The sequence below is a fragment of the Triticum urartu genome, chromosome 6 (assembly GCF_003073215.2).
Source record: "Triticum urartu cultivar G1812 chromosome 6, Tu2.1, whole genome shotgun sequence".
Lineage (NCBI taxonomy): Eukaryota > Viridiplantae > Streptophyta > Magnoliopsida > Poales > Poaceae > Triticum > Triticum urartu.
The window spans coordinates 19193525-19221273 of NC_053027.1; the positions used below are offsets into that span (position 1 = coordinate 19193525).

A 27749-nucleotide genomic window follows, 5' to 3' on the forward strand; every position below is an offset into this window, starting at 1 on the left:
AGGCAACTGGAAATACAAAACTATGTGTATCAACTGCACAAGCTGCTACTAACTGTCCTTTAAACCTCCCTGTGAGAAAAGTGGCATCAATAGCCAAATAAGGCCTGTAGCCTGCCAAAAAACCTCGGCGACAAGCCTCAAAGCAGACAAAAACCCTCCTAAAGCATTCATCGGTCTTTGTCACTCCCCTGAATGTGTACTCCACGGTGTGGTGATCAATATCTACAATACTACCTGGGCTTGTCCTATCCACTTCACCTTTGAATGAATAAAACAATTGAAAACTTTCCTGCTAGTTACCATAAATAGAATCCACAGCATGTTGTTTACCATTGAACAACCTCATGTATGGACAATCTATCTTGAACTTATCTTTGATGTTCTTCTGCAATTCCTTCCGACCCACTTGCTGGTTTTCTTTCACCCACTTCTTTACTTCTTCTGCCACCCATCTTGACTTGGCTCTACTGATTGTATCCTTCCTAAGGGTTGATTCCTGGCATGTGTGCTTAAAAGGGTTCACTTTGACCTGAACATTAGTGCTATTACGCATTTTAGATGCAAGCAGCCTCCATGGACAACCTTCAGTCGGACAGTGCACTCTGTAACGTACTTGATCACTCTTGTCAACTTTGAAAGTACGTTCTCCCTTGATGCAGTATGTCACAAGTGCATTTCTACACTCGTTCATGGATGCAAAAACTGTACCTTCTTCCACATGAGGGTTCAAAGGGTCCCATTCAACAGCTGCAAGGTATTCGTCCTCACCCATCGCGTCATCATCCACACGAACTGCATTGTGAGCCTCATCTTGATTTTCAGTCCGAGGTGCCCGTCGTAAATTCCGAATAACATCAGAATATAGCTTCTCTTCATCAACCTCAGAATTGTAGCCATCAGGCTCCACTTCAAGGGGGACCCTACTGCTGTTGCCCACACTTGTCGAGCCACCACGTCGCCGTGCACCAACTGAACTGTTCTGGCTAGAGATGCCATTACGACGACTTGGTTCTTCCCGAGATGTTGCACCCGCCATCCTAGGTCCAAATGCCTGCTCAAGCACATCAACTTGCAGCCTCACATGAAAATTATCTTTCTCTTTATGCCTAACAAACATGGTAGCTAGCTCTTCATCATTACTAACTGTCACCCAATTCTTTTCCCCATCATAGTATTTGTATACCACTTCATCAAGCAAACCCCAAGGATATTGGCTACAAATTACCTCCCCAAATTGTCTGAAACTCCAATTACTAGCCATTGGCAACCGATAATCAAAACCTCCTTGGTATTTCTTCTTATCCTTTGCATCGAACATGTACCGGTCCCTTCTAATGTGCACCATGAAAGCAAACCGCAACTCCATCCTAACCGGCGAAAAACAGAGACGCAATCAGCACACTAATTGGGCAAACCTACTCGAATCGAGTGTTCAAATGCACAACTAAGCTCAATCTAAACAAGAGGCGAGACTTACCCCTCGGGAACCCAGTCGTGGACGCGGCGGATCTCCGGCCCGATGCCTGCCTCGCCAAATACTCCGGGGTCGCCGCTGCTCACCATTTCGCCCTAGGGTTCTTCCTCCTAGTTTAAATAGCTCCAGCAGCCCCCCACCTTTGAGCGCTCCGGCCGGGCGCACGGAAGGAGGCCGCGCCGCGGATCGAGCAGGTGGCGGGCGCCCCACCCGTGGCGTCATAGGAAGGTGGTGGGCGTCACAGGTAGCCGTGGAGCATAGGCGCAGGGAGGTAGCGGCGGAGCAGGCCGTGCAGCTGGTGGCGGGGCAGGTGCTGGCCGCGGCGCAGGTGGCGGCGGCGGCGGCGCAGGACAGCCGACCGGTCGGATGGGTGTGAGCTAGAATGATTTGGGGATTTAGTTGCACGGGCCTACATGTCAGCTCTGGACCCACATCCACGCGGTCCCACGTGTAAGCTCCGGACCCACAACCACTAACGCCGGCGGACGGAATGGACTCAAATATGGCCGTTTGGCCTCGTCATAGTTGCTGTGCTCGGACTAAGGGCAAAACTGAGGACAATTCGCATCTGAGGGCAAAACTGAGCACATGGCCACCACTGAAGGCAAAAGGATAATCAACCCTTAATAGTCCAGGAAACTGTTGCAAAATTGACCTTGTACACTGTTCTAGATGGAATCAAGTACTGGAATCAACCAATCATACACGGAGGAGATATTCTCTTTGAGCGTCTAATTGGTCCTAGTGATCCTACCCTCCCGACTTTATCCCATCATGCAGTACAGCGGGAAACATCGATCTGGACGGATGGGTTTAGTTTTGTTGTCATACACCTTGGCTGAGACGAATCTCCACCTCCATGTTCCTCGTCAAGTTTTAGTCAAGCTCGTGCGTCTACTCGATCGGTGCCGATCGATTGCTCCTATCGATCTACCATTTGTTTCTCTTTTATTCCTATCGGTTCACTGTCGAATGATGGCAATGTTTGTGCGTGTGCTTGCCTTTCATTTCGATGGTAAGAAGCTACTCCGGATATCCGTTTACTTTTCAGGAGCACTGTTTGCCTAAACATGACAGATATATGGTGTTATTTCAGAAAAATGAAATCTCATAGCTATCCAAGTGTGTGATTGCCTTTCATTTTGATGGTATGCAGCTAGCGCAAGTGTGTTAAGATAGTTGGCGGAAACGACGGCATGCTGCATTATTGACGTTCGCTTGTGTATGCGTCAAAACTCAGATCTTGGCAGCTTGTATTCAAGTACACATGTCATGTGCTGCTCCAGTAGGTGCACCGTCCATTTCACACCTCCTTTTGTACTGAGATTTCTCCATCGATGAATACCGCTAACTAGCTTCCAGGAAAATCGTACAATTATTTCGGTGGACGGAGAAAAATACAATGATCATAGAGTACCTTGACAAGCAACTTATTTTCATGATTTTGTAGCATTATTTTATAAATTAGCTCCTCCCTTTACTGTTTGATTCATGCTTCGCACTTGTTCTTAGCCATGGATAATTCTATGCTCAGACTCACTGTATTCATTTATAGGATAATACTGTGAATAATCAAATTATAAATGTACATAGTCATATATACCTTAGCATTTTGGAACAGGGTTTTGAATAGAAATAATATATGAATCCCTTTTCCGCGTGTCCGAGAATTCTACTGCAATATTAGGATAACCACACCGAGACATGTGTGCACTTTGTGCTTCAATTAAGCTCCTTCAAATAAGACAACTCATGCATGGTGAGTGACACAACCCGTTGCTTAAATTCAGTAACAAGTTACTTTCCTATCTAAATATTGCATGTTCAGGAAGAAAAAAGAGCGCAGGTGATGCTTTTGTGCAGACATATATAACCTAGCACAGTAGTACAACTAACATCACACCAAATAAGCCATGTCCCCTTGTCCATGGCCCCTTGCATCCATTTTCAGTAAAATAAAAGAAGGTGTTTTAATAATTCATTCGGGTAGAGTAATTCGACAACTACATTTGCCATGATGCGGAAATGTAGTTTTCCAACTTTTCCCAAAGTTGTCTGGCGATTTGGGGGACTGATAAGATTGTTAATTCTTGGTGGATTAAGTGGCTCTCGATCGGTACAAGAAAATCAACCAAAGGTGTGCCTTATGATTTGATTATCATTAATGATTCACAAGCAGACTGAGTACCTTATACTTTGTTAATTAAAATTGTACTTTGATTGAGACACGTGACCAAATTTTACTTGACGGCATTTTTTGACAATAACCACATCGGTTCTCTTCCCCCCGAGCATCTAGAAGGTGGGAGAGTCCATGATAAATGTAAGATCCTGCGTATGAAGTTTCCTGTGTGAAAACTTGATGTGTTTGTTTTTTTTTTATGAAGATGATGTGTTTCTAGTGTTCATTCCTTTTCCTCGCCCCCTGCTTTTTTTTGTTTGGGTAAAGCGGGCATTGCGAGACAAGTAATAGGGGTAGAGTAATTGGACAACTACATTTTGCCACGTTGCAACAAGTAGCTTTTGTACTTTCTGAACGATGCATATCAGTTAGCATTGTTTAATTCTTGTAGTTGATAATTAAGTGGCTCCATATGTATAGGAAAAGTCAGCCAGAGAGGCACGTGGCGACTTGATTATCACTAACCTCGTCACCAAGCACTACAACCATGTGATTTGCTTATTAAATATCATGACATGCGCCCCAATTTAAGTCCAATCAAAGAGTTAGCGCAAAAAACCCTAATCATCGTTATTTTCTCACCAATGTTTCCGCTTGTTTTGTGCACCGAGAATGTGAGGGAAAGGCCATTAATCAACGTTGGGTGTGCAAATTAAGTTTTCTTGTTTGTCCTTGTAAGAGCTTCATGCGATTATTTTGTAATTACCGGGAATTCAGTTACTCGTGTTTATTTCAGCTTTTTCTCATTCATTGGTGAAAGAAATTTGTTTGCTATTCTTTTCAATGCAACATGGTTCCCACTTGGCGAATAAAAAGAGAAGACCTCCTTGTAACATGCTTGTATCACCAAAAGTGATTTTTAATGTAATTGGGCTCAAGAAACTTACTTTTCCGACGAAAAAAAATCTAACATGCGGGGACACGTAAGGACACCTTAGCTAGACAAGCTTATCATTATCCATGGCTAAGCTGAATCACCAATTTTTACACACACACACACACACACGGCATTCCCTCGCAAATTTCACTACTCCCTCTAGTGATCTAAACAATCTTATATTTCTTTAGAGAATGAGTAAATTACGTACACTGCATTCCAAAAATAGTGATCTGCACTGCATTCCTAGCATTGAGCCGCGGTGGGTGAGTGCAACGGATCAGGCAGAAGAGATATTCATGCACATGCACGCACAGGCATAGGCTTAGCAGCCAGTTTTGTATTTGCACGGAACCGGATGACGATGCAGCGAGGAGTGATGCGGTGCACCATCTTCATCCGTCCCGGCAACAGACTTTTCCACACGCGGCTGGCCCACACCGCCTTATCCTCTGCTTGTCCTCTTGCAGGCCGACCCGTCCCTTGCAGCCTGTCCTATGCCCCACCTGTCAGGGCCTCGTCGCGGCAGCCGGGCGGTCACGCCACCTCACCCCTCGCCGTTATTTAAGACCGGCTCGAGCGAGCTCAGGCAGAGCAGAGAGCAGTGCAGTGAGAGTGAGTGAGCTCGCCACACTCCCCCCAGCTTAGCGGAGCTACCTCACTCAAGAGAGGAAGGATGGATCCCTGCAAGGTAAGCAGACACGATCAGAGACTAATCCTATGCTACTTTACAGTCCATGGTGTTCTTAATTCGTTCACAGAGATTCTACCGATTATAGTACGTGTGTGCTGATTAATTAACTTCGAGCTCTGTGTGCGTGCGTGTGCATGGCGTGCAGTTCCGGCCGTCGAGCAGCTTCGACACCAAGACGACGACGACCAACGCCGGCCAGCCGGTGTGGAACGACAACGAGGCGCTCACCGTCGGCCCGCGCGGCCCGATCTTGCTGGAGGACTACCACCTGCTGGAGAAGATCGCCCACTTCGCGCGCGAGCGCATCCCGGAGCGGGTGGTGCACGCGCGGGGCGCCTCCGCCAAGGGCTTCTTCGAGTGCACCCACGACGTAACGGGCTTGACCTGCGCCGACTTCCTCCGCGCGCCGGGGGCGCGCACGCCGGTCATCGTCCGCTTTTCCACGGTGATCCACGAGCGCGGCTCGCCGGAGACGATCCGTGACCCCCGCGGGTTCGCCGTCAAGTTCTACACGCGCGAGGGCAACTGGGACCTGCTCGGCAACAACTTCCCCGTCTTCTTCATCCGCGACGGCATCAAGTTCCCCGACGTCATCCACGCCTTCAAGCCCAACCCCAAGTCGCATGTGCAGGAGTACTGGCGCGTCTTCGACTTCCTCTCCCACCACCCCGAGAGCCTCCACACCTTCTTCTTCCTCTTCGACGACGTCGGCATCCCCACCGACTACCGCCACATGGACGGCTTCGGGGTCAACACCTACACCTTCGTCTCCCGTGCCGGCAAGTCCCACTACGTCAAGTTCCACTGGCGCCCCACCTGCGGCGTCAGCTGCCTCATGGACGACGAGGCCACGCTCGTCGGCGGCAAGAACCACAGCCACGCCACGCAGGACCTCTACGACTCCATCGACGCCGGCAACTTCCCCGAGTGGAAGCTGTTCGTGCAGGTCATCGACCCCGACGACGAGGACCGCTTCGACTTCGACCCGCTCGACGACACCAAGACATGGCCCGAGGACCTCGTCCCCCTCCAGCCCGTCGGCCGCCTCGTGCTCGACCGCAACGTCGACAACTTCTTCAACGAGAACGAGCAGCTGGCCTTCGGCCCGGGGCTCGTCGTGCCCGGGATCTACTACTCCGACGACAAGATGCTGCAGTGCAGGGTGTTCGCCTACGCCGACACGCAGCGCTACCGCCTCGGCCCAAACTACCTGATGCTCCCCGTCAACGCGCCCAAGTGCGGCTTCAAGAACAACCACTACGACGGCGCCATGAACTTCATGCACCGCGACGAGGAGGTGGACTACTACCCGTCCCGCCACGCGCCGCTCCGGCAGGCCGAGCCGGCCAGCTTCCCCGTGCCGACGAGGCCCGTCGTCGGGAAAAGGGAGAAGACGAGGATCAAGAAGGAGAACGACTTCGTGCAGCCCGGGGAGAGGTACCGCAGCTGGGCGCCCGACCGCCAGGACAGGTTCGTGCGCCGCTTCGCCGACGCCCTCGCCCACCCCAAGGTCAGCCACGAGCTCCGCGTCATCTGGATCGACTTCCTCTCCAAGGTAACTAATTGTTGATGCATGAATCCATGGATGTACGCTCAATGTTCTTCAGTTGGTGATGAATGATTAACTCGGTGATTTGTGGATGGATGCAGTGTGACAAGTCGTGCGGCATGAAGGTGGCCAACCGCCTTAACGTGAAGCCAAGCATGTGATGATGGATGGACCGTTCTAAACTTTGTGCTATACGTACGCATCATGGACCAGCAATAAGAGACCATGCCAGCTATAATGTGGATCATGTGGTCGATTACCTACTGTGCTGCTACTAATAAGTTACTATCATTTTCTTTTATGTCGCAGTAACTTACCTGTAATCCAGCAAATGAAATTAAAGTGGGTGCTTTGGAGCTTATGAATCCAAACGTGTATTCGTCTTTGCCTCGGATGATATTTGCTGTTCTGGATGGAACAAGATGACTCTGTTTTCGGTCTGCTAGCCACATCAAAGTTTGTTTTGCACGACCTTCTGTGACAACTTTGAGTAACAAAGAGCGGAAATTAGAAAGTGCACCCGCTCCCTGCCCCCAAAGAACAATTCCCCAATGTAAAAAAAATACTACATCGATCCGTCTCAAAATACTTGTCATGGTTTTAGTTTAAATTTGAACTTAAGCTAAAACAACAACAAATATTTTAAAACAGAGGGAGTAGAAGGGGAAAAAAATTGGATGCCATGGCTCTCTCAGGCCATTTGATCTCGGACAAGTGGCCCGGACCATCCCTGTCGATGGCATGCATGACTCATGGTCCCTGTCGCGTGTCCTGGCTAGCTAGCAATCAGTGTGGTTACTGCTGCATTATGTCAGGAACCTGACTTTGGGGCAACACCAATGACTTTAGTCCCACCTCGGATACAGGAGGAGGCTAGGACCTTTTCATAAGGGAGTGTGCCAAATTCTCTTCAAGCCAGTCTTTTCCAATGTGGTGGACTCTCCGCTTGCAGTGGAGTGCCCGATGAGTATCTGAAATGTCCGAACGTATGCCAATGTATCTGGAGCTGGGCCTAGTTTGCTAACAAGTAATATCAGAGCTGGGCCCAAGACCAAGCATCAAGTGCTTGGGTCTGCATGCTCGAAGTGCACAGGCTGTGTTAGTTAGCCCACGAAATTAGCATCTTCCGTTGTAGGCTAGGGCCCTTACATGATCTTTTTAATTTTATGATCTTTATTTTTTTTGTTCTGTTAGCGTCTGTATAAGTGGTTGGCATTGTAGATGCCCGAAGGGAGAGTGCCACACTTCTTTCAGGCCTGTCTTTTGGGATGTGATGGGCTCTCTGCTTGTAGTGAAGTGTCTGATGCACACCCGAAACATCCGTACGTATGCCGATGTACCAGGAGCTGAGCCTGAGTTGCTAACAAATTATCTATTATATTATTATTACAAGAGACAAATAAGACACCATATTCATCCACACAGATTAAATTATCATGACCATTAAATCTTTTTGCCACAGTAACTTCCACACAATTTTTTTACATGGAATCTTTTTTTTATGGGTGAACTTACATGTAATCAAGCCAAAAAATGCAGCGCCTGGACGCTTTCGAGCTTATGAATCAAACATGCATTCTTCTTTGGTACTGTTGATTCTTAGTTGCCTGGATGTCGACCACCTATAATTAGTTGTACTCTTCAAAATGTGCACCTTCAATGTATATGACTTGGGGTTGAATAAAATTTCAAACGGGATTGTTAAATCTTAGTTGAATGAGATTTAACCAAGTCTCAGTCAATGTTATATTCGTTAAATTTTACTTTGAGATCCATGCAAAAATTTCTTTTATAATTTTATATCTTTTTTTGTATGTTGTATCACTTGAGTGAGACTTAGTTAAATCTCAGTCGACTGAGATCTGACGACACCCAATTTCAAACAGCTTAATTATAAATAAGAGGCTACTGGAGATATTTATTCAGAGTATATGTTTACAACAAGTTCGTAGCTGCCATGCGAGTTACATTCTGATTCATAGTTAATCCATGAGGCAAGTTTTTTATTTCGGCGGGGAAGTCATTCGTACCATTTTTGCTATTCTGGATTGAGCAAGATGAGTCTGTTGTCAGTTTCCTAGCTACATGAATTTTGCATTGCGCAAACTGATGTGAGAACAATGACCACTGAACAAGGTAGGAAATTCTAAAATGCGGCTGCTCCCGGATGAAAAAAAATTGTCCTTCACATAATCAGGAAAATAATATTTAATAAGAAAACAAACACTTATCGATGTTTGAGATTTCCAAGTCAATAATTTTCTATTCCAAAAACATTCAAAAGTTTTTGAAGAAAAACTATATAATCCCAAACAGCTTGTAAATAATTTTATATTATAAGACGAAGGAAGTAGGTTTAATGGCGGATCACTCGTCTTCTTAGTAAGATTGATTGAAATGACTCGGATGCCGCGGCTCTCGCCGGCCGTTTGATCTCGGACGAGCCGCCCGGATGCAGAGCAAGGTGGACACAGTTGGTTCTGGCGTCCCTGTCGATGGCATGCATGTCTCATGGTCCGTGTCGCGTGCTAGCTAGCTAGCCGTCGGTTAGTGTAACTACTGCAAGTATGCTGCACGCTTCGTATATGAAACAAACAAACAAACAAAGACGTTGAAGATGTGAAGATGGAGACATATAGGACGTGTTTGGTTGCCCGCATGCAGCCCAATCAGGTCCGCACGTGATGTGCGCGGCTTGTTTGGTTGTCTGAGCTGCATGCGGTTTGAAGTCCGCACGGATCTTAAAGCAGCCGGCAGCCTGGCCCGACAGAAACTGCCGAATTGATAGTTTCTCGCGAGCCTGGTTGGGCGCGGCCACGCGTGTGGGGCAGTTGCACGCCTCGGGCAGCACGGGAGACGGAGGGAACGTCTCATAACTCGCCCCCACTCTCCTGTCATCGCTCAGTCGCACTGTTCCCACTGCTCCTTCTCTCTCCCTCACCGCCCCTCCCTCTCCTCTCCTCCAACGGCTCCGCCACGCCCACCGCCGCGCCGCCCTCTGACCCTCATCGACCAGCGCATCGCCAACATCTAGGAGCGCTGGCTAGCCGGGCTCCAGAACTCGGGCCGCAACCTGGCGTCGGCGCTGCGAGCATCGTCCCCCATCTGATGCCGGCCACCACGAGCGTCGGCCAATGCGGTGCCGGCCGCTCCTGCTCCGCCGCCGATTCCGGACCTCCTCGTCCTGGGCTCGGCACCGACGCCGTCCACGGAGCCGCCCCTTCTTGGGACCCCATTGGGCAGGGGTTTCCTTGACCCCCGTCCAAGGGTTTTCTCCTATCGGCGGGCCGTGCTCCTCGACCTCCGGCGTGGCGATGAGCACGTGGCCGATGCCGCAGGCCGTCGCCAGGGCCGGATCCTCCTCTGCTCCGCCACCTCTCCTTCTCGTCGGGGTTTTCACCCTGGCCTCGGTTCGCCGCGGCTGCGCGTGCTTCGTGAGTCAAACCCTCTCAATGCTTGCTCATAGATGTAGATTAGGGGTTTATTTCTTAGGCATGTGCTAGTAGCTAGTGGATTCGATAGGATTAGATAGGATTCTAGCAGATCTGATTGGATGCGATCCTAATCGAATCTAATCGGACCGATATGTTCTTATTTTGTACAGTGTGTGTGCTAGGATAATTTTCTTGTGCTACTGCTAGTGTGTCCTATGATTTGTGTTCATGCTAGTAGATGTGTTGATGCTAGAAGCATGTTAATGTTGACAGATGAATGTTTTACTGATGGCATGTTCATGTTGACTGATGAATGCTAGAATCATGTTGACTGATGGCATGTTCATGTTCAAGCTAGAATCATGTTCATGTTGTTGTTCCTGTTGCTAATATACATATACACGCTAAGGTTTATGTTGAATGTTATATGTGTACGTATGTAGTAGGACCATTTTAGGATGCTTCCAAATGTGCATGGCTGCACATGGGTGCTATTGGCACTTGTTGTTGCTATTTTTAGATGTTTTCATGTTTAGGATAGTGCACCGATGAGTGACAGTTGCAGCATGATCAGTGCCACTGATCAATGGCATTTGCCCAACAACAAGTGTCATTGATAAGTGGCATTTGCCCCCATAGGCAAATCCCACTTATCAATGTCACTTGCCGTTGGGCAAAATGCCACTTATCAATGGAACTTGTTGTTGGGCAAGTCCACTGATCAGTGGCATTTGCCCAACAAGTGTCATTGATAAGTGGCATTTGCCACTTATTAGTACCACTGATCAGTGCCATTTTCCTAGTAGCAAGTGCCATTGATAAGTGGTATTTTCTCAAAGAGTTTGTGCACTGATTAGTGGCATTTGCTCTTGGGCAAATGTCTTTGATCAGTGACATTTTACAAAGAGTTTGTGCACTAATACTTGTCATCTTACCTGACAAGATATTGAAGAGTGACTGGGATGTGGCGGGAGGAGGAGCTCAGGTGGTGGCCGGAGCTAAGCACGCTGATGATTTCATCCCCACGAATAGATGGCTCAGGATGGTGGACCTGCCTGGCAGGATCGCCTTCATGAGCCTGTCTCGTTCCAGGGGACGATCTCCGAGGCAGGGCCATGAGGAGGGGCCAGGGATCCGATGCGCTTCTACCAGCAAATCAAGGACAACCAGAACCTCGCAATGCTCGTCATCCCTCGCAAGTTTGTGGAGGTGATGAACACCTGGCTGGTCATCAAGCGGCTCCCGCGCATGGTCAGGCTGTCGGCGAACAAGCGGTGCGTGTTCTGGGTGCAGGTCCAGAACTTCGAGGGGCACATGGTGCTTGGCCGGGGCTGGGACTACTTCTGTCTCCGCCACCGGATCGTCCCTGGCGACCTCATCGTTGTGCGCATCTCAGGACTCGGACTGAAGGTTTAGATCTACAACCACGATTCCTCGGTCATGTGCAGGTTTCATTGCAGCAGGCACAATTGCGTTGGTAACATCGAGCAGGCTATGTAGTTAAGTTAAGTAAGGTGTTAGTGGAGAACTTTTATGGTGTGTGGCAAGACTTGTGCTGGGAACTTGTTCATATTTTGGCCAGGAGCAGCACCTTGGCATGGAGCAGGGAAGGAGGATGCCCCTGCTGTTAATCTAGACTTATGCTATGTAATTAAGTAGTTTGCTGTCATTTCCTTGCTTGCTATGTTTGATTTCACTTGGTTGCCTGCTGTTGTGATGTTGCTGTTGTGCTGATCATGTGGTGGTAAGGCCACCACATTTGAATGGGGTGAGCAAAACACAAACGTTGTTTGCAACTAAACAAGTTTGCAACAGTAGTTGCATTGCATGTCCATCTCCAGCAAGTTTGGTTGATGAAATGCACCTCATATGCAGCAGCTGCAACCTATTTGGTTGCCTACATCACATGGAGAGGCACTTACCCCCCCCCCCTACTGTTTGGTTGTCGTTTTTGTGCTTAGGGTGTGAGCAGATGCAAACTTCAGCTGTTTGGTTGCAAACATCGTTTGTGTTCTGCTCACCCCATTCAAATGTGGTGTCCTTACCACCACATGATCAGCACAACAACAATAGCACAACAGCAGGCAACCAAATGAAATCAAACACAGCAAGCAAGGAAATTACAGCAAACCACTTAACTACATAGCATAAGTCTAGATTAACAGCAGGGGCATCCTCCTTCCCTGCTCCATGCCAGGGTTCTGCTCCTGGCCAAAATATGAACAAGTTCCATGCACAAGTCTCGCCACACACCATAAAAGTTCTCCACTAGCACCTTACTTAACTTAACTACATAGCTTGCTCGATGTTACCAATGCAATTGTGCCTGCTGTAACGAAACCTAATCTGAACGTTCAGTCCGAGTCCTAAGATGCGCACAACGACAAGGTCGCCGGGGACAATCCGGTGGCGGCGGCAGAAGTAGCTCCAGCCCCGGCCAAGCACCATGTACCCCTCAAAGTTCTGGACCTACATCCAGAACATGCACCGCTTGTTCGCCGAGAGCCTAACCATGCGCAGGAGCCGCTTGATGACCATCCAGGTGTTCATCACCTCCACGAACTTGTGAGGGACGAAGAGCATGGCGAGGTTCTCGCTGTCCTTGATCTGCTGGTAGAAGCGCATTGGATCCCTGGGCCCCTCCTCATGGCCCTGCCTCGGAGATCGTCGCCTTGAACGATACAGGCTCATGAAGGCGATCCTGCCGGGCTGGTCCATTGTCCTGATCCACCTGTTTGTGGGGATGAAATCCTCGGCGCGCTCAGCTCCGGCCACCACCTGAGTTCCTCCTCCCGCCATATCCTAGTCAGTCTTCAATATCTTGTCACGTAAGATGACAAGTATTAGTGCACAAACTCTTTGCAAAATGTCACTGATCAAAGACATTTGCCCAAGAGCAAATGACACTAATCAATGCACAAACACTTTGAGCAAATGCCACTTATCAATGGCACTTGCTGTTAGGCAAATGCCACTTATCAATGACACTTGTTGTTGGGCAAATGCCACTGATCAGTGGACTTGCTGTTGGGCAAGTTCACTGATCAGTGGCATCTGCTTTGCTGCAACTGCCACTCATCAGTGCACTATCATAAACATGGAAACATCTAAAAATAGCAATAGCAAGTGCCAATAGTACCCATGTGCAGCCATACACATTTCGCAGCATCCTAAAATGGTCCTACTACATGCACGTAAAACATTCAACACAAACCCTAGCTTGAACATGTATATTAGCAACAGGAACAACAACATGAACATGATCCTAGCTTGAACATGAACATGCCATCAGTCAACATGATTCTAGCATTCATCAGTCAACATGAACATGCCCTCAGTATAACATTCATCAGTCAACATGAACATGATTCTAGCATCAACACAGCTACTAGCATGAACACAGATCATAGGACCCACTAGCAGTAGCACAAGAAAATTATCCTAGCACACACACTGTACAAAACAATAACAGATCAGTCCGATTGGATTCGATTGGGATCGCGTCCAATCGGATCTGCTAGAATCCTATCTAATCCTATCGAATCCACTAACTACTAGCACATGCCTAAGAAATAAATCCCTAATCTACATCTGCGAGCAAGCATTGAGAGGGTTTGACTCACCGAAGCACGCGCAGCCACGGCGAACCGAGGCCGGGGTGGAAACCCCGACGGGAAGGAGAGAGGTGGTGGAGCAGAGGAGTCGTCCTGCGGCATCGGCCCGTGCTCATCGCCACGCCGGAGGTCGAGGAGGACGGCCCGCCGACAGGAGAAAACCCTTGGACGGGGGTCAAGAAAACCCCCTGTCCAATGGGGTCCCAAGAAGGGGCGACTCCGTGGACGGCGCAGGCGCTGAGCTCAGGACTACTAGGTCTGGAATCTGCGGCGGAGCAGGAGCGGCCGGCACCGCATTGGCCGACGCTCGCAGCGCCGACGCCAGGTCGTGGCCCGAGTTCTGGAGCCCGGCCAGCCAGCTCTCTTGGATGCTGGCGATGAGCTGGTCGACGGGGGTCAGAGGGCGGCGCGGCGGTGGGAGATAATCCCCATGTGCAGGGAATCATCATAGCAATTTCCAATGATGGAAGTGATAAGAATGGAGTGTCGAACCCACATGGAGCTAAAGGCAAGATCAATATTCTCTCAAGTCCTATCTGCCACTGATACGACTCTACGTACACCGAACGTTTGCTTCCAACTAGAAACGGGAAATAAAACTACGTTGTGGGTATGAAGAGGATAACTTTGCATGATATCGAAGAGCTAAAACATAAAAGTAGGTGCTATTATCATAAAGTTAGAATATATTACTAAATATTATAAATAGCGAGTGTGAAATAATGATGGATCGGTGTGCGGAATTGTCTTAGACAATTGTTAACAAGACCGGTGGTCGTCATTGCAATTTCATATGAGGGAGAGACATAAGCTAACTTACTTTCTCTTCTTGGATCATATGCACTTATGATTGGAACTCTAGCAAGTATCCGCAACTACTAAAGATAATTAAGGTAAAACCCAACCATAGCATTAAAGCATCGAGTCCCCTTTATCCCATACACAACAATTCCCTTACTCGGGTTTATGCTTTTGTCACTCAAGCAACCCACTATAAGTGAATCATGAATGTATTGCAACACCCGACAGCGGGAATCCCTCATGCTTGTGCGACACGGAGGGCATAATAGGACAGCACCAAAATAAAACATACAACTACTACCAATCTAGATCATCAATCAACCCAAAGACAAAGGATATCTACTCAAAACATCATAGGATGGCAACATATCATTGGATCATAATATGTGGAAAAAGCACCATGTTCAAGTAGGGATTACAGCGGGGTGCGCGAGAGTGGACCGCGTAAAAGAGATGAGGATGGTGATGTTGATGAAGACGATCACTGCAGCGATGATCCCCTCCCGATTGCACTCCGGCGCCATCGAGAGAGAGGAGGAGAGGTTCTCCCCCTTGTGCTTCCTCCTCCATGGCCTCCCCTCTGGATGGGGAGAGGTTATCCCTCTGGTCCTTGGCCTTCATGGTGATGATGGACCCTCCGGGATCCTCCTCCATAGCCTCCGGTGATGATGGCCCCCTCTGGCAGGGTGCCAGAGAGGGCCTAGATTGATTTCTCGTTGCTACAGAGGCTTGCGGCGACGGAACTTCCGATCTAGGTTATTTTCTGGAGGTTTGGGCATTTATCGGAGGTGTTGGAGTCGGGAACAAGTCAGGTGGGTCCCCGAGGCGGCCACAAGATAGGGGGGCACGCCCCCACCCTCGTGGTGGCCTCGGGACTCCTCTGGTCCATCACCGGTACTCCATGGGCTTCTTCTGGTCCAAAAAAAATCTCCATGAATTTTCAGGTCAATTGGACTCCGTTTGATTTTCCTTTTCTGCGATACTCAAAAACACGGAAAAAACAGAAATTGGCACTGAGCTCTAGGTTAATAGGTTAGTCCCAAAAATCATATAAAACAACATATAAAGGCCCATTAAACATCTAAGATGGACAATATAATAGTATGAATACTTCATAAATTATAAATACGTTGGAGACGTATCAACATCCCCAAGCTTAATTCCTGCTCATCCTCGAGTAAGTAAATGATAAAATAAATAATTTATGAAGTGTGAATACTAGCAAGTGCATGAGTTTGATCAATGATAGTTCTAATCACTTTTTCTAGCATCATTATATATCATAACAGTAGCTCAACTCATAAAACTTATCATGATCAAGTAACAAGCTATTCACATGTTAAAGTATAGATCCTAAACTTTCTTGAGAACTAACAAACCGTGCTCTTAGTCATCAAACAATTGCAATTCATCTTATTTTCGGGAAGAGTCTATGTAAGAGCTTTGATTCAACAAACTCCACATACTCAACTGTCATTTAATCTTTCACAATTGCTAACACTCATGTGATATTTATGGGTTCAAAGTTTTAATCGGACACAGAGAAAGATAGGGGCTTATAGTTTCGCCTCCCAACCTTTTACCTCAAGGGTAATGTCAACAATAATAATTTATGAAAACCTACATCCAAGTGATATATATCCGGATTGCTCCAACACAAAGTGCTTGCCAAAGGAAAAAGTGTAAAAGGGAAAGGTGATGATCACCATGACTCTTGTATAAGGGTAGAAAATAAAAGTAAAAGATAGGCCCTTCGTAGAGGGAAGCAGAGGTTGTCATGCACTTTTATGGTTGGACGCACAAAATCATAATGCAAAAGAACATCACTTTATATTGCCACTTGTGATATGGACCTTTATTATGCAGTCTGTCACTTTTATTTCTTCCACATCACAAGATCGTATAAAGCTTATTTTCTCCACACTAATAAATCATACATATTTAGAGAGCAATTTTTATTGTATCCACCGATGACAACTTACTTGAAGGATATTACTCAATCCATAGGTAGGTATGGTGGACTCTCATGGCAAAACTGGTTTAAGGGACGTTTGGAAGCACAAGTAGTATTTCTACTTGGTGCAAAGAATTTGGCTAGCATGAGAGGGAAAGGCAAGCTCAACATGTTGGATGATCCAAGACAATATAACGTTTCGAATATAGGAAAACATAACCCATTAAGTTGTCTTCCTTGTCCAACATCAACCTTTTAGCATGTAATATTTTAATGAGTGCTCACAATGACAAAAGATGTCCAAGATAGTATATTTATATGTGAAATCTCTCTTCCTTCAATATTCTTCCTTGAATTGTTCAAGTAACCAATTCTACGTTTGCTAACTTCCAATAAGTTTACTACCTATACTTATTATGTGTGAAGTCATTGCTCCCCATGTTGTAAACATATGAAACGTATATAAATTCATATTTATGATATTCAATTCATTCAACCATTTACTTATAAGATATATGTGAAACACGTGAGTAAATGACAAAATACTCTAAAAAGATATAACTGAAGAGTACTGAGTAGTCAAATAATTAAATAGCCATGGGAGGATTCTTTTTCATTCAATATTTCAGATCAGTGATTTTATTCAAACGGCAAGTAAAATTGAAAATACGCTCCAAGAAGAACACATATCATGTGATGAATAAATATATAGCTCCGAGTAAGGTATACCGATAGTTTTGAAGACGAAAGAGGGGATGCCTTCCGAGGCATCCCCAAGCTTAGTCGCTTGAGTCTTCCTTGAATATTACCTTGGGGTGCCTTGGGCATCCCCAAGCTTAGGGTCTTTCCACTCCTTATTCTCCTTATATCGATATCTCACCCAAAGCTTGAAAACTTCAATCACACAAAACTTAACGGAACTTCGTGACATAGGTAGTATGATAAAGAGTAAACCATTCACTTTGGTACTGTCAAAGATAAGGTTCATAATTGTTCTCACACAATGCCTACTGTACCATATCATTTCTACAATTTATAATGAGAAATATGTCATAGAAACTAGAAAACAAGCAAACTATGCAATGAAAACAGAATCTGTCAGAAACAGAATAGTCTGTAATGATCTGAACACCAACCATACTTCTGCTACTCCAAAAATTCTGAAATAAATTGGTGGACGCGAGGAATTTGTCTATTAATATTCTGAAAAAAGAATCAACTCAATCGCACTCTTCTGTAAAAAATGGCAGCTAATCTCGTGAGCGGGAAGTTTTTGTTTTTTACAGCAAGATCACATTAACTTTCACCCAAGTCTTCCCAAAGGTCTTACTTGGCACTTTATTGAAACAAATAATATAATACATGATTAATACAGTAGCTTAATCATGAGAACACACAAAAACAGTAAGGGTAAATACTGGGTTGTCTCCCAACAAGCGCTTTTCTTTAATGCCTTTTAGCTAGGCATGATGATTTCAATGATGCTCACATAAAAGATAAGATTTGAAACATAAAGAGAGCACCATGAAGAATATGACCAGCAGATCTAACCTAACCCACTTCCTATGCCTAGGGATTTTGTGAGCACACAATTTATGGGAACAAGAATCAACTAGCATAGGAAGGCAAAACAAGTATAACTTCAAAACTTTAAGCACATAGAGAGGAAACTTGATATTATTGCAACTCTTACAAGCATGTATTCCTCCCTCATAATAATTTTCAGTAGCATCATGAATGAGTTCAACAATATAATCAGCACATAAAGCATTCTGTTCATGATTTACAAGCATAGAAATTTACTACTCTCCACATAAGCAAAATTCTCCTCATTCGGAATAGTGGGAGCAAACTTCTTCTAAATCCACTTTCGATGATAGTATTATTCATACTCCAAAATATATAAGTGAAGTTCATGGAGAATTATACAATTAATATAGACTAACCAATATCCAAGCTCAAAATATATAAGTGAAGCACACGAAGCATTCTATAAAACCATACTCAAAAGATTTAAGTGAAGCACACAGAGCAATTCTATAAGATCATACTTAAAGGATATAAGTGAAGCACATGAAGTATTATATAAATCAATAAAGGGATACCTCATACTATCATGGTTCTTAAAGGAAAAGCAAAAACACGAATGACACAAATTATGTGAACAAAACAAAAACCGAGGTATACCGATAATTGTTGAAGAGGAAAGATGGGATGCCAACCGGGGCATCCCCAAGCTTGGATGCTTGAGTATCCTTAAAATATTTGCTTGGGGTGCCTTGGGAATCCCCAAGATTGAGCTCTTGCCTCTCTTTATTCTTCTCATATTGATAGCTCCTCGATCTTCGAACACTTCATCCACACAAAACTTTAACAAAAACTTTGTGAGGTCCATTAGTGTAATAAAGCAAATCACTACCTTTAGGTACTGGTGCAAACTTATTCCAATTTCATATTAGAACTATATCTACTGTATTCCAACTTCACCATGATTCATACCCCCTGACACAACCCATAGATTCATCAAAATAAGCGAACAACTCATAGAAAACAGAATCTGTCAAAAACAGGATAGTCTGTAGTAATCTGGAAGTTTAGTAAACTTGTGTAACTCCAAAAATTCTAAAAATATGAAAATTTGAAAAATTTATACATAAGTAATGTGCAAAAAGTTTCAGAGCCATTTGACTTTCCAGTAAAAAAATGTAAAATCACGCGCTATAGCCAAAGTTTCTATTTTTGTATTGTACATAGTAAACAAGCAATCTAATCATCCTAAAACCAAGGCTTGTCACATTATTTTTAGAATACAATGGATATATGCAAGGGGATAATTATTTTCAGAGAAGCTTCATGAAATTTTTTACATTGTTTCCATGAGCATGAACACAAGTGCCCAAGGTTGACCCTCATTTCTTCAATGCATAATCTTCCAATCACTTCTCTTATTAAAAAACTTTTTAGGCATGAGAGGCAAGTAAACTTTTTTGTATTTTCATTCTTTTTTAATTTTTTTTATGTTTCACCCACAACTAAATAGAAACAAAAAGGAAAAACAAAATCTACTTTGTGAAGAAAGCAAACAAGCACACATATGAATATCAACCCCACGCCATTGCTCCTCGGCAACGGCGCTAGAAAAGAGCTTGATGATCCCCAAGTGCAGGGAATCATCGTAGCAATTTCCAATAGTGGAAGTGATAAGTATGGAGTGTCGAACCAACAAGGAGCTAAAGGTAAGATCAATATTCTCTCAAGTCCTATCTGCCACTGATACGACTCTACGTACACCAAACGTTTGCTTCAAACTAGAAACGCGAAATAAAACTACGTTGTGGGTATGAAGAGGATAACTTTGCATGATATCGGAGAGCTAAAACATAAAAGTAGGTGCTGTTATCATAAAGTTAGAATATATTACTAAATATTATAAATAACGAGTGTGGAATAATGATGGATCGGTGAGCGGAATTGTCTTAGGCAATTGTTAACAAGACCGGTGGTCGTCATTGCAATTTCATATGAGGGAGAGGCATAAGTTGATACGTCTCCGTCATATCTATAATTTTTTATTGTTCCATGCCAACATTCTACAACTTTCATATACTTTTGACAACTTTTTATACTATTTTTAGGACTAACATATTGATCCAGTGCCCAGTGCCAGTTCCTGTTTGTTGCATGTTTTATGTTTCGCAGAAACCCCATATCAAATGGAATCCAAACGGGATAAAAACGGACGGAGAATATGGGAAGAAAATTAACGCGAGATGGTGCCCGAGGGAGCCACGAGGCAGGGGGCGCGCCCAACCCTCCTGGGTGCGCCGCTGACCCTCATGGGCCCCCCGTAAGGCAGTTAGTGCTCTTCTTTTGCCGCAAGAAAGCTAATTTTCAGGAAAAAATCTCGGTGAAGGTTTCAATCCAATCAGAGTTACGGATCTCCACATATATATATATATATATATATATATATATATATATATATATATGAAACGATGAAAGGGCAGCCAGAGGAAACGCAGAAATAGAGAGGGACAGAGAGACAGATCCAATCTCGGAGGGGCTCTTGCCCCTCCCACGCCATGGAGACCAAGGACCAGAGGGGAAACCCTTCTCCCATATAGGGAGGAGGTCAAGGAAGAAGAAGAAGGAGGGGGGCTCTCTCCCCTTGTTGGGCTACGTGTCACCAAGATCTATCTATGGAGTCATCTAGCAACGAGGGAGAAGTGGATCTACATACCCTTGTAGATCGCGCGCGGAAGCGTTCAAGAGAACGGGGTTGATGGAGTCGTACTCGTCGTGATCCAAATCACCGATGACCCTAGCGCCGAACGGACGGCACCTCCGCGTTCAACACACGTACGGAACAGCGACGTCTCCTCCTTCTTGATCCAGCAAGGGGGGAGGAGAGGTTGATGGAGATCCAGCAGCACGACGGCGTGGTGGTGGAAGTAGCGGGATTCCAACAGGGCTTCGCCAAGCGCTGCGGGAGGAGGGAGATGTGTCATGGGAGGGAGAGGGAGGCGCCAGGGCTTAGGTTTTGCTGCCCTCCCTTCCCCCACTATATATAGGGCCAAGGGAGAGGGGGGGCAGCCTTGGCCCTTCCTCCAAGGAAGGGTGCGGCCAAGGGAGGAGTCCATCCTCCCCAAGGCACCTAGGAGGTGCCTTCCCCTTTTAGGACTCTTCCTTTCCCTTATCTCTTGGCGCATGGGCCTCTTGGGCTGGTTCCCTTGGCCCATATAGGCCAAGGTGCACACCCCTACAACCCACGTGGCCCCCGGGGCAGGTGGACCCCCTTGGTGGACCCCCGGACCCTTTTCGGCACTCCCGGTACAATACCGATAATGCGCAAAACTTTTCCGGGGACCAAAACAAGACCTCCCATATATAAATCTTTACCTCCGGACCATTCTGGAACTCCTCGTGACGTCCGGGATATCATCCGGGACTCCGAACAACTTTCGGGTTACCGCATACTAATATCTCTATAACCCTAGCGTCACCAAACCTTAAGTGTGTAGACCCTACGGGTTCGGGAGACATGTAGACATGACCGAGATGACTCTCCGGTCAATAACCAACAACGGGATCTGGATACCCATGTTGGCTCCCACATGTTCCACGATGATCTCATTGGATGAACCACGATGTCGAGGATTCAATCAATCCCGTATACAATTCCCTTTGTCTAGCGGTACGATACTTGCCCGAGATTCAATCGTCGGTATCCCGATACCTTATTCCATCTCGTTACCGGCAAGTCCCTTTACTCGTTTCTTAACACATCATCCCGTGATCAACTCCTTGATCACATTGTGCACATTATGATGATGTCCTACCGAGTGGGCCCAGAGATACCTCTCCGTCACACGGAGTGACAAATCCCAGTCTCGATTCGTGCTAACCAAACAGACACTTTCAGAGATACCCGTAGTGCACCTTTATAGTCACCCAGTTACGTTGTGACGTTTGGCACACCCAAAGTATTCCTACGGTATCCGGGAGTTGCACAATCTCATGGTCTAAGGAAATGATACTTGACATTAGAAAAGCTTTAGCGAACGAACTACACGATCTTTGTGCTAGGCTTAGGATTGAGTCTTGTCCATCACATCATTCTTCTAATGATGTGATCCCGTTATCAACGACATCCAATGTCCATGGTCAGGAAATCGTAACCATCTATTGATTAACGAGCTAGTCAACTAGAGGCTTACTAGGGACATGGTGTTGTCTATGTATCCACACATGTATCTGAGTTTCCCATCAATACAATTCTAGCATGGATAATAAACGATTATCATGAACAAGCAAATATAATAATAACCAATTTATTATTGCCTCTAGGGCATATTTCCAACACCCCTCGCTTCCGATGGCGCTGGAGTGCCACCGGGGACCATCATCATCACTGCAATCTTCACCAACAACTTCACCGCCATCATCACCAACTCTTCCCCCCTCTATGAAGCGGTGTAACCCCTCTTTTACCCGCTGTAATCTCTACTTAAACATGGTGCTCAACGCTATATATTATTTCCCAATGATGTATGGCAATCCTATGATGTTTGAGTAGATCCGTTTTGTCCTATGGGTTAATTGATGATGGTGATTGGTTTGAGTTGCATGTTTTATTATTGGTGTTGTCCTATGGTGCTCTCTGTGTCGTGCAAGCGTGAGGGATTCCCGCTGTAGTGTTTGAAATATGTTCATGATTTTCTTATGGTGGGTGGCGTGAGTGACCGAAGTACAGACCCGAGTAAGTAGGTTGTTTGCGTATGGGATAAAGAGGACTTGATACTTTAATGCTATGGTTGGGTTTTACCTTAATGATCTTTAGTAGTTGCGGATGCTTGCTAGAGTTCCAATCATAAGTGCATATGATCCAAGTAGAGAAAGTATGTTAGCTTATGCCTCTCCCTCAAATAAAATTGCAATAATGATTACCGGTCTAGTTATCAATTGCCTAGGGACAAATAACTTTCTCGTAACAAAAAACTCTTTACTAAACTAACTTAGTTGTGTCTTTATCTAAAAAACCCCTACTTTTTATGTACACAATCTTTATTATCTTGCAAACCTATCCAACAACACCTACAAAGTACTTCTAGTTTCATACTTGTTCTAGGTAAAGCGAACGTTAAGCGTGCGTCGAGTTGTATCGGTGGTCGATAGAACTTGAGGGAATATTTGTTCTACCTTTAGCTCCTCATTGAGTTCGACACTCTTACTTATCGAAAGAGGCTAAAATTGATCCCCTATACTTGTGGGTTATCATAAGCTAACATACTTTCTCTTCTTGGATCATATGCACTTATGACTGGAACTCTAGCAAGCATCCGCAACTACTAAAGATCATTAAGGTAAAACCCATCCATAGCATTAAAGCATCAAGTACCCTTTATCCCATACGCAACAATCCCCTTACTCGGTTTTATGCTTCTGTCACTCAAGCAACCCACTATAAGCGAATCATGAATGTATTGCATCACCCTACAACGGGAATCCCTCACGCTCGCGCGACATGAAGGGCACAATAGGACAACACCAAAATAAAACATACAACTCATACCAATCTAGATCATCAACCAACCCAAAGACAAAGGATATCTACTCAAAATAACATAAGACGGCAACACATCATTGGATCATAATATGTGGCATAAAGCACATGTTCAAGTAGGGATTACAGCAGGGTGCGGGAGAGTGGACCGCGTAAAAGAGATGATGATGGTGATGTTGATGAATACGATCATCGCGGCGATGATTCCCCTCCCGATGGCACTCCGGCGCCACCGAGAGAGAGGAGGAGAGGTTCTCCCCCTTGTGCTTCCTCCTCCATGGCCTCCCCCTGTATGGGGAGAGGTTCTCCCTCTGGTCCTTGGCCTTCATGGTGATGATGGCCCCTCCGGGATCCTCCTCCATAGCCTTCGGTGATGATGGCCCCCTCCGGCAAGCTGCCAGAGAGGGCCTAGGTTGATTTCTTGTGGCTACAGAGGCTTGCGGTGGTGAAACTTCCGATCTAGGTTATTTTCTGGAGGTTTGGGCATTTATATGAGGTGTTGGAGTCGGGAACAAGTCAGGGGGGTCCCTGAGGCGGCCACGAGATAGGGGGCGCGCCCAAGGGGTAGGGCGCACCCCCACCCTCGTGGTGGCCTCGGGACTCCTATGGTCCTTCTTCTGGTCCAGAAACAATCTCCGTGAATTTTCAGGTCAATAGGACTCCGTTTGATTTTCCTTTTCTGCGATACTCAAAAACAAGGAAAAAACAGAAACTGTCGCTCGGCTCTAGGTTAATAGGTTAGTCCCAAAAATCAAATAAAACAACATATAAAGGCCCATTAAACATCTAAGATGGATAATATAATAGCATGAATACTTCATAAATTATAAATACGTTGGAGACATATCAGTGGGTGTGGCGGAGCCATCGGAGGAGAGGAGAGGGAGAGGCGGTGAGGGAGAGAGAGGGAGCGGTGGGAACAGTGCGACTAGGCGGTGATAGAAGAGTGGGGGCGAGTTATGAGACGTCCCCTCCGTCTCCCGTGCCGCCCGAGGCGTGCAACTGCCCCGCACGCATGGCCGCGCCCAGCCAGGCTCGCAAGAAACTGCCGATTCGGCAGTTTCGGCCGGGCCAGGCTGCGGGCTGCTTTAAGGTCCGTGCGGGCCTCAAACCGCATGCAGCCCAGGCAACCAGACAGGCCGCGCACATGCCACGCGGGCCTGGTTAGGCTGCATGCGGGCAACCAAACACGCCCATGCCACTGGAGTGTGGATGACTGAGCTTGACGTCCTTGATCACTGAAAAAATATCATGCCGTTGTCGTGAATGATCCACCCCATGCCGGGCCACCGTGAGTCCCATTCTACCATACTCATGGGCTGGGCTAGATTTTAAGCCAAGATTAATGGTATAGGGGACAACTCGCAAGTCACAACAACGACTGGGCTGGGCTGGGCTAGATTTTAAGCCAAGCTATTTTTCAGAGCCCAAGTCAAACAAATTCATTCATTAACTCATATTTGATGGATTTGCGAGGACTGCTTAAACCAGCAACAAGCAGGGTTCCTGATGCGAGCTCGGGTCCTAGGGTGGCAGAAGTCCAGAGGTGGCTGCCTCCGATGGGGGACAAAGCAAAGATCAATGTCGACGGAGCTGTAGCTCGGCATGGCCATTGTGGAGTGGCAGCAGCAGTATGCAGGGATAGCACCAGGCTTTACCTGGGCTCTTCTCTTGTTGTGTATGCAGGTATTATTGACTCGACTCTTCTCGAAGCATTTGCGTGTACAGAAGCTCATGCACTTGTAGAGGACCTGGGAATTCAGATGATGCACGTTGCTTCAGATTGTGAGGAAGTGGTGAAGGACATTAAGCAAGGGTCGGGAGGATATCATGGTGCCATCATCCAGGAAATAATTGCTAGGAAAAATGATATGATTTCATGTACTTTCACTCATGAACGTAGAGTTTTTAATTTCGAAGCGCATAATTTCACCATGTTTGGTTGTAATTTAGGTGTAGGTCATCATGTTTGGTTGGGGTCTCCTCATGACCAAAACATTGTACCTTTAATTCTTGAGCAGTAAAGAAGGTGAGATTTCTCAAAAAAAAAAAACTACTACTAGTTTGGCTCAAGAAAAAAAGAACCTACTACTAGTACTATGAATAGACCCCTAAAAAAACTAGTAGGACTATGAACAGAGGAGGGCTCTTCATCGAAACAAAACAAAAAGAATAGAGAAAAATTAATGTTCTTGACGTTGCCACACAGTGCAGCAGGTTTTTCTGCACTTTGGCGAGTGCTCCATCGTCACGCGCTCATGTACGACTCTGCAAAGATTTCTCCTTTTCTCCTCTCCCCATAGGTGTTTATAGGGAAATTTGGTTCTATACCACTAAAGGGACTTTGTGAAAATACCATCCCAACACCATTAGGAAAATTTGGTTCTATACCACTAATCACTTTGTTTTATAATTATTTTTTCCTTCCTTTTTCTTCATATGCTCATTTGGCGGAAGCAAGTAGGTTGGCTACTAGTTTATTTTAGCGCTAGGTAGTTCAAATGCTTAAGCAAGCTACTAGTCTACTTGCTTCATTTGGCGGAAGCTAGTTCATACATTGGATTAGTAGCCATCCGCCAAAGCTAAACAAGAGGCTACCAATTATAAGCTTCATTTGGTGGAATCTTTGAATTAATAGCTTTACTTGGCAGAAGCTTTAGGAGCGAAAGCTTTAGTAGCATCATTCGTCATCCAAGCATAGCCGCATATATTTTGCCAACAATTTGAGCTAACCGAACGAAATTTACATAAACCAATGATATTTTGTTTTACAAAAAACTATATTAAAAAACACTAAACCTATATCGGGCAACCATTATGTAAGCGTGGCCGCCCTGTACTGCTGCACCGACATCGGCGTCCGTGCCGTTGTTGTCGTCGTCGTCGTTCCTCCAGCGGCGCAAGGATGCCAGAGGGCCGCGGCAGCCTCCTTGATATTATGAATTTTGATATATTTCTCTACAAATTTGATCAAATTTAAAAGGTTTGACTTTTCAAAAAGAAAATACATCTTATATTTTGAACGGAAACACTGATTATTTTTTGAAAAAACCCAACAACACTGAAGAAACAAAACGACACCAACGACACAGCAATGTGCCCCCAATTTAACATAATACAAACACAGACACCCACATACATATACATATATATACACGCTCGTATGAACGCAGGCTGGGGACGCATTTATTCGTCGTCGTCATTCATAACCGTGTTCAAGCATGAACGGAGGACGCCGCAAGTGGCCAGGACTGCGAGTCTCCGGGTATTCAACGATAGGACTGAAATATTGCCCCGGTCACCTGACCTCGCCGAGGCAACGCGTCCGCGGGTGCTTCATTGCTTAGAGCATCCCCAGCCGCGTCCCTAAAATGGCCTGTTCATAACCGTGTTCAAGCATGAACGGAGGATGCCGCAACTGGCCAGGACTGCGAGTCTCCGGGTATTCAACGATAGGACTGAAATATTGCCCCGGTCACCTGATCTCGAGGAGGCAACGCGTCCGCGGCTGCTTCATTGCTTAGAGCATCTCCAGCCGCATCCCTAAAATGGCCTTTTCAGGTGATTTTTTTGCGTCGGCGCCGAAAAAACGGTTCAGTCGCGTCTTTTTCGCGTCTTTTGGGCTGAAATCGGTGCCGGCGGACCCAGGTTGAACCTGACGTGCCGGAGGGGCGCCCGGGGGCGCCGGGGCGAGTGTTTTGGCGCGAAACAGCCATGGGCCCGCCGAGTCAGCGAGACAGCTGCTTTGTTGACCTCATCGCCTCGGTTCCCGCGGGAATCAATGTGAAGGCTGCCGCGCCGGTCGGCCTCCATTGATGCCTCACGGGCGGCGCAGTGAAGACGACGTCGACGCGCGTCCCGCCCACATGCGCCACACGTCCGCCCGCATGCCGCCCCCGGCCACCCCGCTTATGCTATAAAAGGCGCCCCTCCCCGCCGGTGAGCGCCACAGCCTCCCCCTCTACCTCAAGTGAAAGCCTTTTCCCCACCGGCGAGCTCTCCCACCACTCCCCTGCCCGCCGACGAGCGAAACCATGGCGGAGAGATACCCAGGCGACGGCGCAGCGGCGAACGGTTTCGGCCGCCGACACCTCCAGGAGCCGGAGG

At 46.3% G+C, this 27749-nt stretch overlaps 1 protein-coding gene across 1 annotated transcript; it reads left to right on the plus strand.

The window, feature by feature from the left end:
* Positions 1-5084: 5084 nt before the first annotated feature.
* On the plus strand, positions 5085-7147 carry LOC125512263 (catalase isozyme 2). Its single transcript, XM_048677360.1, has 3 exons — positions 5085-5224; positions 5373-6782; positions 6878-7147. Exons 1-3 carry the CDS (start codon positions 5210-5212, stop codon positions 6935-6937), a joined length of 1485 nt encoding a protein of 494 aa, XP_048533317.1. The 5' UTR covers positions 5085-5209; the 3' UTR covers positions 6938-7147.
* The last annotated feature ends 20602 nt before the right edge of the window (positions 7148-27749 follow it).

Coding starts and splice junctions, on each gene's coding strand:
- LOC125512263 (XM_048677360.1), top strand. Junction 6,783..6,877: donor GGATCGACTTCCTCTCCAAG/GTAACTAATTGT, acceptor GGATGGATGCAG/TGTGACAAGTCGTGCGGCAT.